Here is a 13,715-nt window from a genome sequence, read left to right as displayed (position 1 = left end):
TATCCATAAGGGCATGAGTTCAATTCCTGGCCTCACTCAGTGGGTTAAGGATCCAGCCTTGCCATGAGCTGTGGCATAAGTCACAGATGAGGCTCAGATCTGGCATTGCTGTGCCTGTGGTGTAGACTGGCAGCTGCAGCTCTAATTCAACCCCTAGCCTAAGAACTTCCATATGCCACAGGCGTAGCCCTAAAAGGACAAAAAAAAAAAGACAGGAAACTCTAATTTATCTGGGGCTTGGCTATAACATCAATGAGGGTAAAGGGGGTCCATTTGAATTTATTTTATCATGCCTCAAATTAACCAAAACTATGCTCCATGGGTGTTTTATAAGTTCATTAAGAAGACAAGATATTGTGTTTCCAACAAATTCTTTACAATAAAAATATCAATATAGGACTTTCTCTTGCTCAATAGCTATACTAGTTCAATACTAATGATAATTCTAGTTTGGAGAATCATTCTGCACAGTGTACATTCTGCGGCACCCTAGTCTTGTGTTTTACACAAACAAATAAGAATGTATTTGTAGGACTTAAGACCTTTCTATTTGTGGTTCAGGTTGAGTAGGATTGAGAACTTCTGATCACTTATCCCCAAGCCCTACAGGATTAAAGATTACCCTGAGCCAACATGCTCACTGGGGAATGGCACCCAGTACGTGGTAGTGTCCTAATTTATTCCAGTTACAGCTGCGATTCCCCTCTGAAATTCAGTGCGTGGAAATGGGAAAAGATTAGGCTGCTGGAGAGAGGGCTAAAGTAAGGGACATCTGGTTCTGACTTTTATTTCAAACAAAATATTTAAATGGCATGAGATTCTCTGTGCTATTTTTTGAGTTCCGCTCACTTTCTTAGGAGGGGAAAAACCAATCCCTCTCCTGCCTTATAATCTTTCCATCTATATAGAGTATACACATTTTTTTAAATCTTAAACTGAAGTAATTAGGCCAAGAACCATATGAACATGCAAAGTCTTTGAAATATATAATGCACTTAAACAAATTCAGGTTTATATCCCTCCAATGCCCCAGAAAACATTACCAAGAACACAACTTCAGTTGGTCTGTAAATTGGTGCATCTAACATATTTAGATATATTTTTAAATGTGTCTTCAACATTTAGTGCCTTGTATTCTTATGTATAAATATCCTTTATTTTGAAAAGTTTTCAGAACTGCAACAAAAACTATATTGACCCTGTGGGTTTTAACATATTTGCTTGGTCAGCAAAAGGGTGTTGTCTAATTGTTCTGTGCCCATATTTATGTCCTTGCCTCTCTTTACCTGCTAAACATTGAAACTGAAACAGTGTTGCAGTAAGAAAGTCAAAAGCATCGAAATCAGAGGACGTGGTCTAGCCCTGTCACCATCACAGCTTAGTTTCAACCTTGGGGAATACACCCCACCTCTCTCTGCCTGTTTCTCCAAACTATGCCCAGGGATGCTCTCTGTAGGGCTGCTGTGAGGACTAATCAAGGACAAGACTCTTAGCTGGTAGTCCAGCACATAGTGAACATTCAACAACACAAAAGTGCCTTGGAACTGCAAAATATCTTAGGTCCAAGTCCATTAATTATAAATTATCTCATTACATAGCACCCTGGAACTTCCAATGGATCCTAGCAAGAGCAGAAAAATATTATTTGATCAAATATTATTTGATCAAAAAATAATTTTTCCTGGAAAGGTAGACTTCAAAAAGTACATAATTAAAGTGAAAAAACCTATTTTAAATTCCAACTTTGGCATGTTAATTAAATAACTAGTGCTAGTTGGTTATTTTATTCTAACTGACTGCCTCGTAGTCTGTAAAATGGACATGGCCCCAAAATGGTGGGTGCTTGGTGAATATGCAAGGAGAACGAGATGAGATCAAAGATATGATCTACAAGTTTTCTGTACTTCTATCTGTCCGATGGTATAAGATCTCTCTTTCACTTTGAGGAACAGCTATAAAATTGATTGCTATTCCCCAATCTACCAGCCACTAGTCACCATGTACTTCTCTCTGATGACACATACAGAGTCAATGTGTGAGTTGCCCTGCAACCTGAACTGTGAAGTTCAAAGCTCATGGGGCTTCCAGGAGCAATCAGAGACTCAATGAGAACTCACGTCCATTCACAGAAAACCCATGCTGAAAGGCTCCCTGCAGTGACCACAGAAACTTACCCTGAAGTTTGCTCTTTTTTTTTCCCCCAAGCAAAATATCATTATCCCTGATGTCCATTGCCCTTTAAAGATTGTTTTATTCGTTTCACAGGTCTCCCGTTATGGCTGGAGGTCTCTTTGCTGTGGATCGAAAATGGTTTTGGGAGTTAGGAGGCTATGATCCAGGCTTGGAAATCTGGGGAGGAGAGCAATATGAAATCTCTTTCAAGGTAAGCCCCCAGCACCCTCTCCACACTATGTCAGCATCATTTTGACAATTCTGATAGAATGTCATTTTGTTTGGCAACCTATGTTATAAATTGACAACAAAAATAGACATGTCACTTCCCCACCTCAGCTTTTAGATGAGAGGAGATACTTCTTTCTGATCTTCCAAGGAAGCATAGTCATGCCTTAGATGAGATACATATGAGAAAGAATTCAAAATTCTATCTGCAGGCAGGGACCCTGGTGGTGCCAGCATGTCCCCTGCTCCATGGGCAGTATATCCCTTCTAAGGCACTTAGAACACAGAGACAGAGGGAAAGAAATTGAATTACTGGCGCTTTTGCCTTTGTGTTTGTTCTAGAAATAATAGCTCACATTTTTCTCATTCCACAATTTCAGGAACAAAGGAGTAATTTTAAAATGTGAATGATAAATTAAAGCTATCTTTATATAATTCTAAAGCAAGTGAGTCTTTATTTTTATCTGAAATTCCCCATGTTTCCACTTACTTGGCTCATAAAAACTCACTAAAATTATCAACTTTATTACATTTATTACATACACACACATATATACGATATACACACATAAATGATAGAATATCAAATTTCAGGGTTTGTAAATGAGAAAGACTTAGCACAACATGTGAAGACCAGATAGCCAAAGCAAAGCAAATATGCAAAAGCCTTTCTTTTTTCTTTTGTATTGCCATTATTTACATAAAAGATAGAGTGATTCTTGCAAGTTTTATCATATGGAAACCTCATTAAATAAATCAGCTTTTCTTAATTACCTTCATTATAAAAACAAAACAATTCTTGCTAAGAAAATAAAATGTATCCTGAATATGGTAACAGTAAAACTTAAGAATCCAGCTAAACTTTTTGAATTTATGCATAAAAACAGTGATAAAACTGACTTTTATGAAACTGTAACAACTGTCTTCAGTGTGTTAACAGAAATGTTATGTTATCCCTGGAGTGTCATAAAATAAATATTCCCAAAAAGAAACGCAGGAGACATAATTGCAGGCTTCAGGGCATTTAGAATTTTCTGTCTCACTGCTGGCAGTAAGCCTTGAAATTCTATTTATTAAATGAGTGCTTTTTTTTCACCATCACTGAAACACATCTAATTTCACATCTAAGTTACTTTTTTCTTAACCTTTGTATACATACATTTGCTCCATTGATTTAATGGTATGTGACATACCAAATGCTGAGTCAAGTGCTTTATATGCATTGTATAATTTAAAATCACAACGCTAAAAAGTGGGCATTATTCTATTTTATAGATGAAGAAACTGACATAAGACATTAAAGATTTTAATTTTTTTAAATTTTAATGATTAAATAAGCTACCCAGAATTGCCTTGGGATTAAAATGTTCTACTTCTGCTTAATTGCAGAGATGCAAAAACATAAAATTGTTCACTCAAGTTGTACCATGAACACCACTCCAACGTTCATGATGAACCTTTTGCTCTCTCTCTAACGGTTTCTTTCATTGAACAGAGGCGAGTATCTTCCTTATATTCTAAGAACACAGCAGCAAACTTTCTGCTGACCTTGGCAAAATATTATTGATGATCAGATATGGCCAAAGCTGGGTGCAAAGTTTACAATAATACTGCCCACTGGAAAAACAGAATATTACATTTGACTCCAGCAATAAGGGGAAATATGGCATTGATGTATTTGCAGTATTGTCAGAAGTCAATGAATGCTTTTTACTTCTCACAGATCAAGAGATTTTTTTCTTAGATTCTCTTAATTCATGAATTCTTTGAGATTAAAATGCTATTAAGAAACCTCTATTAAGCAGGAGAGACCTGGTTTTGAATAGTAAACTGGGTGTGGATAAAAGTACTACTGAAAGTCTGGAGAGTTTGCAGACTGGACATTTGCATTCTCCATCACAAGAGTATTTTTAAGACAAACATAAACTTGAACTTCTCACTTTCTGTCATTGCATCTATCACTTCTTTCCTAGGTGACCTGAAATTTTACTACCCCATTTCCTATATTTCAGTTATCTGTCATTCTGAAGGATATAATTGGAATGCAGTCCTGCTGTCTTTGTCTAGAAACCATGGCAACGGAACTAGAGGTTCAGGACTAAATTGCCCTGGGCTGTTTGGTTGGAATGACAGATTTTTTGGCGACAGCTATGTCTTACAGGGTCCCACTTCAGACACACCCCTTCCTCCTTCCCGCTATTGTGTGCTGACCTTGGGGTTCCTGTCCCTCCCTATTAGTATTTGTAACATGATGGGGACAAACTTAAGCAGGCTTTGGTAGAATTTGCACAGAAGATGAAGAATTTTCTCCGTGTGAGAGAAATCAAAAGAAATGTGCACAAGCATCTCTATTCAATGACATTAAAAATAAAAGAAAAATCAAACATCTGCATTTTTGGACATATTCCCTAAGTTGTAGTTAATTTTATAGTGCAAAGCACTGTAAGATACACTCAGGTCAGCCCTTGGGGTTTGGGAATGTGTATGGATAACTGAGCGTTCACACATCTGTTTCACACCATCATTGAGAGACTGTCGCACGTCTAAAACAGAAGCTCTAATTCAAAAGATTTCTGTCTGTGGTCTTTACCAGGCATCTGTGCTTGCTCTTTGAGCTTCAAGAATCATTTGACCAACATGCATGACAAGATGCCATAGCCGAATGAAACTATTTCCAGAAAACTCTGCCTTATATTAAGGACTCAGTTTTCGGTCAGACAGTATTTGGCTAAGAGGGTGCCCCAATTCTGTCTCTGTAAATATCTTTCCTTCCTTTTTCTAACTTCTGACTAGATTTCATGCCATCGCATAAAAGCCAACGCAGCATAATTTTCAGAAGTCAGTTGAGGAGTCTAGAGGAATGATCTGCCTGCACCAGGCTTAGTCTTCAATCTCTTTTAATATGAATCCAAACTCCTACTTGGCCCAGAATTATCCAGCTGCCTTTCAAACACTGCTAGGTTAGTCAGCTGCTAGCGAGGAAAAAGAAGCATTTAGCAGTCATTCAACAAGCCTTTACTGAGCATCTAATTTATGCCAGGCACTGTTCCGGGTACTCAATTCGCAGCTGCACCTGGAAACCAAGACAGACTGCAGAGTGTGGCATAAAAGAGGTAACCCACCTTTAATTAACGTTTTCCATTTAATTAATGTTAAAACCATCATGGGTCTCTGATTTCCCAGAGTGCCTTTTTTCACCCATTCCCCCAAAATAAAAGTCAAAATGTCAGCATTTTCAAAAGAAAAAGCTCCCCGGAGAATAAAAGTGAGTAATAAACACTGATAAGGCACCCACAAGACTTAGAATGAAGCCAGGGACCCTATTTCACAAAATTCTCTGGCATGAGACATACAGCTTGAATCTGGGTGCAAGAGCATGACATTTGGTTCATCCTTTTCCATCTGGGGAGCATGTCAACATGGTCCTCCAGGGGTCCACTATTTCCTGGGACACCTGCAGTCTGGGAAGAGCTTGTGACCACCAGCCTCAGCTCTGCAGAAACATTCAGGGCTGTAGGTACCACGAGTCTGGGCACCAGATGCCCTAGAGGGAGTCTTACGGACCTGGAAGCCCCACCGCCTATATCAGAATCCCTCTCCATGGACTGTGACCTCCCAGGCAACCACCTTTGTGTCACTTTTGTCTTTCCCGGGTGTTAAGATTCAGACATTTAAGGAAATTTTAACTTCCCTCTCACACGCTTTCAGCCTTTAGTACATTCCACAGGCACTTATCTATTGATTACAAGATTACCATGTGCTGACTCTGGGCTGTGCTCTTGTGATTCAAGGATACATGTGAGGAGGTTCTCTCCAGGAGCTACCTGGAGAACTAGTGCTGTTTGGGATCTATTTTATTTCCATATGCACGGTTATAGTTCAGGAATGTACACAGGAGCCTCTTCACCAGCCCCCTCCCTCTGTTCTGGCTCCTCTTTCAACTGATCTCCATTTTTCATCCGTTCATTCATTCCCTGAGCTACCCTTTTCCCCCTCCTAAAAGTTCACAGGTGCTCCTAAGGACCCCACAAATCAACTGAACACACTGAATCATAAACAGTGAAACTTCCCCTCAATGACCTGCCTCACCGAACCATCTCCACTTACACTGCAAACCAGCTTAACAGAGTGTTTTCCTTTCCTTTCCAGAAAAGATAAAAATGCACTTGTCCATCACTGTCTCTGTTTATTGTGGATATTTTAACCAGCCAGACTTTGTTCCATTCCTGAAAATTTTGGTTATCCTGTCTAAAGTATGAATCAGAAACCTTCACTGGGCATCTACATAACATACAAGCTAGACTCTGCAGAAAAAATGCAAGGGAAGCCCAGTAGAAGCCTTCCGATCAAGTACAGCTGAGTATTTTACCCATTAAACATAAACATCGATTAAAGAAAAAAGCACCAAAAATGACATTAAGTATCTCCTCTAAAGTACTGGAGTTCCCATCATAGTTCCACAGTTTCAAACCCCACTAGTATCCATGAGGATGTGGGTTTGATCCCTGGCCTCACTTAGTGGGTTAAGGATCAAGCGTCGCCATGAGCTGTGGTATAGGTCACAGACATGGCTCGGATGCAACATTGCTGTGGCTGTCGTTCTGATTCGATCCCTAGCCTGGGAACTTCCATATGCCACAGTTGTGGCCCTAAAAAAAAAAAAAAAAAAAAAAAAAAAAAAAAAAAATTTCCTCTAAAGAAAAACATATAAATAAATGTACACTTATTCACAGTGTCTTAAAGCAAGAGAGGCCAAAGCTTTTCCTCCTGCATTTGGGTCCTCTGATTGGGGTAAACTATAGCACCATGACCCACACCACATTACATCCTCAGTGGGCTCCAGTTTGGGTCCCTTTAAATTGGAATGAGAACCTGAAGACACCTAGGAGCTACCTTCATGCAAGAATAGAATCCCCCTGATTCTTTTATGATGTTACCCAATCCTTTTGGATTACTTTGCCCACATCCAATGGGACAGAAAAAAAATTTTAACAACAATTTCATCTTTCAAGTTCCTCAAATTAGTTTTGACATGAACAACTTGTTTTATAACAGTATTTCAAGTTGTGTTATCTCAAACTACATAATTACAATTTTTTAAAACTAGCATTATCCCGTTTGAGAAGAAATGCACTGCCTGTGACATACACACATAACTTAATGAGTGTGAGCAAAAGATTCCAAGTGTATTCAATGTGGCCTATACTGAATGGTGTTGCTTCACTGTAATGTGCATACCATCCGACATGCTTAGCGAAGGCATAGTGTGATGGTTAATACATTACACTGAGTGGAGATTCAGACCTTGCTGTCCAAAATGCTCAGTCTCCTGGGAGACATCAAGCTCACGTAGCAGAGGTGGGTGCATTGCTGCTTTTGCATGGAGCTAAATAACCCACTCATTGGCTTCAGGTTGGGGCAAGGCTCTCCCCTGGGGCCCTCATCCACACCCATCTGCCCTCTGTCTGAGGAGCTTATAGGTACCTAGTGGGGGGTTGTGAAACAACTTTAGTGCCATCCCCTTGTCTCTTACACTCCACACCCCCGTCCCACACACCAGTTCCCACTTCTATTTGCTAGTTGTTGCTTCTGTTCCCATCCCTTAGGCCCAATCTTGTGTAGTCTCTCTAAAGTAGAAAAAAAAAAAAATCAGTCCTAAAATAAGCCTCTGGGGTTTCTCTGAATCTTTGCTTCTACATGGCTGTGGCTGGAAAAGAAAACACTCCCAAAGGAAAAAAAATAGAAGCTGTAAAACACATTGAACATAACAAAGAGAATACTTAAGTATGCCACATGTAAATAAACATATCAGCTCAAAGAGACTAAACTATGTCTGGATTTTAATAGACAGCACGCATTTATTTTGTATCCCTTTATGACATAAAAATCTTTACCTGTGTCCCAAAGTCCTGGCCATTTTATTTTTCCGATGATGGTAATAACTGTTATTTGGTCCCTTAACAAGGAAAAGTAAAGGCTTAGCACTTAAAGGGCATTTAATTTCTTATTCCATTCAACACTAATGCAAGGTAAAAATATAATTTCTACTCATAATTGCAGAGACATGCTATTATCTAGTTAATATCAAAGCAAGGAGCAGAATTTGGGTTTGCTCTCAAAACCATTAGCCTAATTTCTCTTTGCTGGAAAAATAGAAGACTTTATGCCCTTGGTGCAAAAAAGTGGCTACTGCCATTCTCTGAAACTACTTTTAAAAAGAAAAGCAGGTTCTTCTGGTCTGATTTTTATTAAATATGAGGGCTGACAACTCTTGTTATGACTTAATGTAAAATGTAATGCTTTACTATCTTTAAAATGCAATGGTTATTCAATAAGGATTGGGTAACACAATTGGGACTAATCATTGAGTATACAACATTTAGCTCTTTATTCAATCAAACAAGATAAAACCATCAATTTGGAATTGTTATAACTCAGTGAACTATATAGTCTAGAGCTTAACTTCATTAAAGAGCTTCTCAAGAACAAACATGGATTTTATTTATTTGTATTTAGAAAATCAAAATTAATAACCCCACTAAATTAGTTACATTTACAATTTCCCTACATAGTATATAACAATCAAAAAAATTTAAGTATATTTATCATTCAACAATTAAATGTTATACAATCACAATTTATACTTTTAAACTGGTAAGAAAGGTCTTCTCTCAGATATCATGCAACACGAAAAAAGGAGAACATGAAATAGGAACAAAAAAACCCTTAACTTTACCCTTGACAAAATGATCAGAGAGCTTACCCTCAACCAAAGTGTATGAGGAATCTTACGGTGTCCAGTAAGATCAACTAAGTGATGGTAAAACAGGGGCGTGGTTGGACAGAATGACCACCCTACAAAGCATATTTGAAGTCAGCAGATCTCAATTCCCCAAAGCAATGGTACATCCTAAGGGGGGAAACCAACAATCACTTCTTTGAAACACTAGTAACAGATGTGACTGCTGGTGGCCAGAGCTTCTCTGCACTGAGTTGGCACCAAGAAAGGCAGCAAATGGGAGGCCGAGGACAGTTTTGAAGAGGGTTTATACAGACCAGCCATATTTTCAGGAAGCAGATTATTATTGAGGCAGAATAGAAGAAAGATACTTGATTTTGTGAGCAGCTCCACAGTAGCCAATTCCTGTTGGATGCAGACAAATACTGGCTGAAATAATTCACTCACACACAAAATTGTGCATCTTAAAGGGAATGCCCACTGTAATTGGTGAGAAAAATTCACCCTATTCAAAGATCATAATAATTTTTTAAAACATTACAAGAAAAAAAAGGAGAGAGGACTAGGAAAGGGTACCAAAATCAAAAATCATGCTACATTGCTATAAGTCATTGACTCTGTAAAACAAGATGAAATGCTGAGCTTTCTGAGATTAAGCAAAATATCAAGAGGGAGAGAGAAAAGAAAGAGCAGCAGTCAGGATTTAGTGAAGAAGAAAAAGGAAAACAAAATGAAGGCCACATTGAAAGCATCACAAAAGAGAAGGGATATTTTACTAGATAGATAGATAAATAGATAGACAGACAGACAGACAGACATAAAGGATAAGACTGAATAAATGGAATAAAGTTAAAAGTAGTAGAGAGGAATGATATGGAGGATAAAGAGCTCATACTAATGTTCCCAAGGAAAAGAAGTTAAATTAAAAGATCAGATTTCAAGATCTAGGAGACACAGCTGAAGCAGTGTTCAGAAGAAAAGGTAGATTCTCAAATTCTTACATCAACATTAAAAAAAAGAATAAAAATAAACTAAACATCCATATCCAGCTTGCAAAACAAAAATTAATTAAGCCTAAGGAAATAAGGATTTTTTTTTGTCTTGTCTTTTTTTTAGGGCTACACCTGCAGCATATGGAGGTTCCCAGGCTAGGGGTCTAATCATAGCTGTTGCCGATGGCCTATGCCACAGCCGCAGCAACCCCAGATCCAAGCTGCGTCTGCAATCTACACTACAGCTCATGACAATGCCAGATCCTTAATCCACTGAGCAAGGCCAGGGATCAAACCTGCAACCTCATGGTTCCTAGTCGGATTCGTTTCCGCTGCACCATGATGGGAACTCCAAGGATAAAATATTAATAATCACTAAAAAATTAATCATTTAGAAAACCTCAAACTAGTAGTTAAGAGCTGTTCTTTAGAGCCAAAAATAAATCATTTAACAAGAGATAGATAGCTATGGCGACAGATAAATTAATTAGAAAATGGCTAATGGACATTTATAAAAAAGAATATATAAACCCAAAATCAATAATGGGGGGAAGTAGGAATTTCAGACATTTAAATAATCATAAGAGATTACTCTGCTCAGTAGAATAACAAGAAAATTTCTGGGGAAAAAATGATAGGGTCTAACGTAGCAGATAATCGAATACGTAATAAAACATGCATGAATAGACAGAGGTTATCTATGGCAGAGAATTTAAATAGACCCAGATACATGTAGGAACAGAGCAGAAGATAAACGTTTCAAATCAAGAGGAAGAGAGTGGGTCCCTCAGTAAATAGTATGGGACAATTACAAATCTGGAGGGAAAAAATAATGAATCCCCTACGTGAAATGACACAGGTACATGGATATTTATTTCAATATTGTTTTTATTGATGACAAATGGAAAAATGCAAATAGCTATCGTAGGGGACTAATTAATCATTATTTACCTATACTGTGGACTGTAGCATTGCCTTTAAAAAGATTGCAATAATTGTATTCTTACAAGAGTTCCCCTTGTGGAACAGTAGGTTGAGAACCCAGCATAGCGTCCATGAGGATAACAGGTTCCATCCCTGGCCTCGCTCAGTGAGTTAAGGATCTGGTGTTGCCACAAGCTGTGGTATAGGTCATAGATGAGGCTTGGATCCAACATTGCTGTGGCTGTGGGGTAGGCCAGCAGCTGCAGGTCCAATTCAACCCTTAGCCTTAGAACTTCCATGTGCCACAGGTGTGGCCATTAAAAAAAAAAGAAAGAAAAAAAAAAGTTGTGTTTTTACTAATGTGAAGTAATATCCAAATCTATTTCTGTTAAAAAAAGTACAAACATATGTACAAAAAAGAAATATGGAGGGAAGATAAACTTTTATTATTTATATTTAATAATTTATATATAACATGTCAAAGTACATATGTAAGAACATAAAAATAAACTTATAATATCAAGTTCATATTCAGACAACAGTCACAGATGTATCCACAAATCCAGGAAATATTTACTGAGTACCTACTGTATGCCAGACACTGAGACATGTTCTCTATCTCATGGTATTTAGCCTGAGGAAAGACAGATTATAAAGAAATAAGTCAATAAGTCAACAAGATAATTTCTGAAGTTGGTAAGTGCTAAAAGGAGTTCAGCCAGCCAACATTACAAAGTAGGAGCTCCAGACAAGGAATGGTTATATTTGGCATAAGGTTTTTAAAATATTTGTTTGTATACCCCAGGGAGAAGACGGGGGAAGAGGCTGCAATGTTTACTGGCCCTCAGGCTCTTACTCTTACAACTTTGAGGGGCTCCCATCCAGACACCCCCACAGTACTGTTTGCAACAAATGCTCTGTGTGTTATGGGACCACAGATTTGCAGGAGAAACTACAAAATAACAACACATGAACATCCCAAAGAAAGGAGGCTATTCCCTGGGGCCCTGACCCCAAGCTGGTCCCTCAATCCCCTCTCTCCCACAGTTGTTAATTTCCACACAACTAGTTCCCAAGACAAGTCCCTAGTACCCTGGCAGAGAACCTATAGTTTTAATTAATAAGCATTTTTCACTTTCTCCACATATTGTCTGAAAATATAAAAACTCCCTGGGTATTTAATTTATACTCCTGAAATAGGTTATTGGCTTCCCTGGAAGGGGGTACAACTCCAGCCCATAGTGGAAGGTATTCTTTCCCCCTTGAACCACCTCTCTTGTTAAACTTTCAATGATGATGCTTTGTACAAATGGTTTTGTTAGGAATAAATTCAGTCTTATAAAATGTGCTCATTAGAAATCCTTTATATGCCAGAGATGATTCTAAAATATTTCATACGCCCCCTCATTGCTTTTATGAGACAACTATATTAAAAATCCTCTCCTTACTTATGAGACTGCAAAGTACCTTGGAGTGTCGTTGCATTTTGTGTCTAAAATGTGACAGAAGCCTTTTTATGGCACACTGTACACCTTCACACACACAAGAAAATACCTGGAGCTGTTCTTGTGAGGTTTTTTCCCTGCAATATTTAGCCTCAGTCACATAAAAATAACCATTCTAATTCAACATGCCCAGAATTGATCTTCCAAAGAAAATATTAAAATGACTCTAAACTCATCCAGAAACTCAAAGATAAACAGAAACAGCTGCTTAATGTCTCACAAGCCAGTCTGAGATTCGTTTCAATTACCCAACAAAAGGTACCTCAGGTGAAACAGAGCATTTTCAAGTTAAATTTTATGTCCATGGGATAGAAGCCCAGCAGCAAGTCTAGATTCCTTTCAATTGCTACTTCCTTTATGTCTGACGGCATTTTCCTAATTCCCTATTTAATTTTATTTTAGCTTTTATAGAAAGCTGTAAAGTGAGCAGGATATTACAATTGACACAGCATTACACAGCTTTACACAGTACCTGTGTTCAGGGCAGTTTAACTTCCTATCAAAATCTCTTTCTAATATTGAGATCTTTACGAATTTCTGTATTTTTCTGGTTGCCATCTTCCCCAACAAGAAGAATGAAATACCCAATATCCATCAACAGAGGAGTGGATTAAGAAGATGTGGTACATATACACAATGGAATACTACTACTCAGCCATAAAAAAGAATGAAATAATGCCATTTGCATAATTAGAGATTCTCATACTTAGTGAAGTAAGTCAGAAAGAGAAAGACAAATACCATATGATATCACTTACATGTGGAATCTAAAATATGGCACAAATGAACCTATCTACAAAACAGAAACAGACTCACAGCCACAGAGAACAGACTTATGGTTGCCAAGGGGGTGAGGGAAGTGGGATGAACTGGGAGTTTGGGGTTAGTAGATGCAAACTATTCAATTTAGAATGGATAAGCAATGAGGTCCTGCTCTACAGCACAGGGAACTATATCTAGCCTCTTGGGATAGAACATGAAGGAAGATAGTATGAAAAAAAAAAAAGAATGTATATATATGTATGACTGGACCACTTTGTTGTACAACAGACATTGCACAACATGGTAAATCAACTATACTTTAACAAATTTTTAAAAATGAAATACAATTTAATCACTCTAATGGAAGTCAGTTTTCCCCATCCCCTGGCACAA

At 38.0% G+C, this 13,715-nt stretch overlaps 1 protein-coding gene across 20 annotated transcripts in view; it reads left to right on the top strand.

Annotated features, from left to right (window-relative positions):
* The window catches only part of GALNTL6 (polypeptide N-acetylgalactosaminyltransferase like 6), a 1,215,026-nt gene that overhangs the window by 1,100,117 nt on the left and 101,194 nt on the right, over positions 1 to 13,715 (top strand). For all 20 annotated transcript variants that reach the window (XR_014826525.1, XR_014826524.1, XM_084994758.1 and 17 more), the window contains one exon: positions 2,266 to 2,383. Coding sequence is in view for 18 of the 20 variants with exons in the window: in XM_084994758.1 (XP_084850884.1) it covers positions 2,266 to 2,383 (118 nt within the window). In the remaining 2 variants the exon portion in view is untranslated. The remainder of the gene's footprint in view (positions 1 to 2,265; positions 2,384 to 13,715) is intronic.

The sequence above is a fragment of the Sus scrofa genome, chromosome 14, assembly GCF_054392235.1.
Source record: "Sus scrofa isolate SSC_HxYL_T2T_F1_AM1 chromosome 14, Sscrofa_HxYL_maternal_Yorkshire_Landrace_v2.0, whole genome shotgun sequence".
NCBI classification, from domain to species: domain Eukaryota; kingdom Metazoa; phylum Chordata; class Mammalia; order Artiodactyla; family Suidae; genus Sus; species Sus scrofa.
This window is presented reverse-complemented; position numbering and strand designations above follow the sequence as displayed.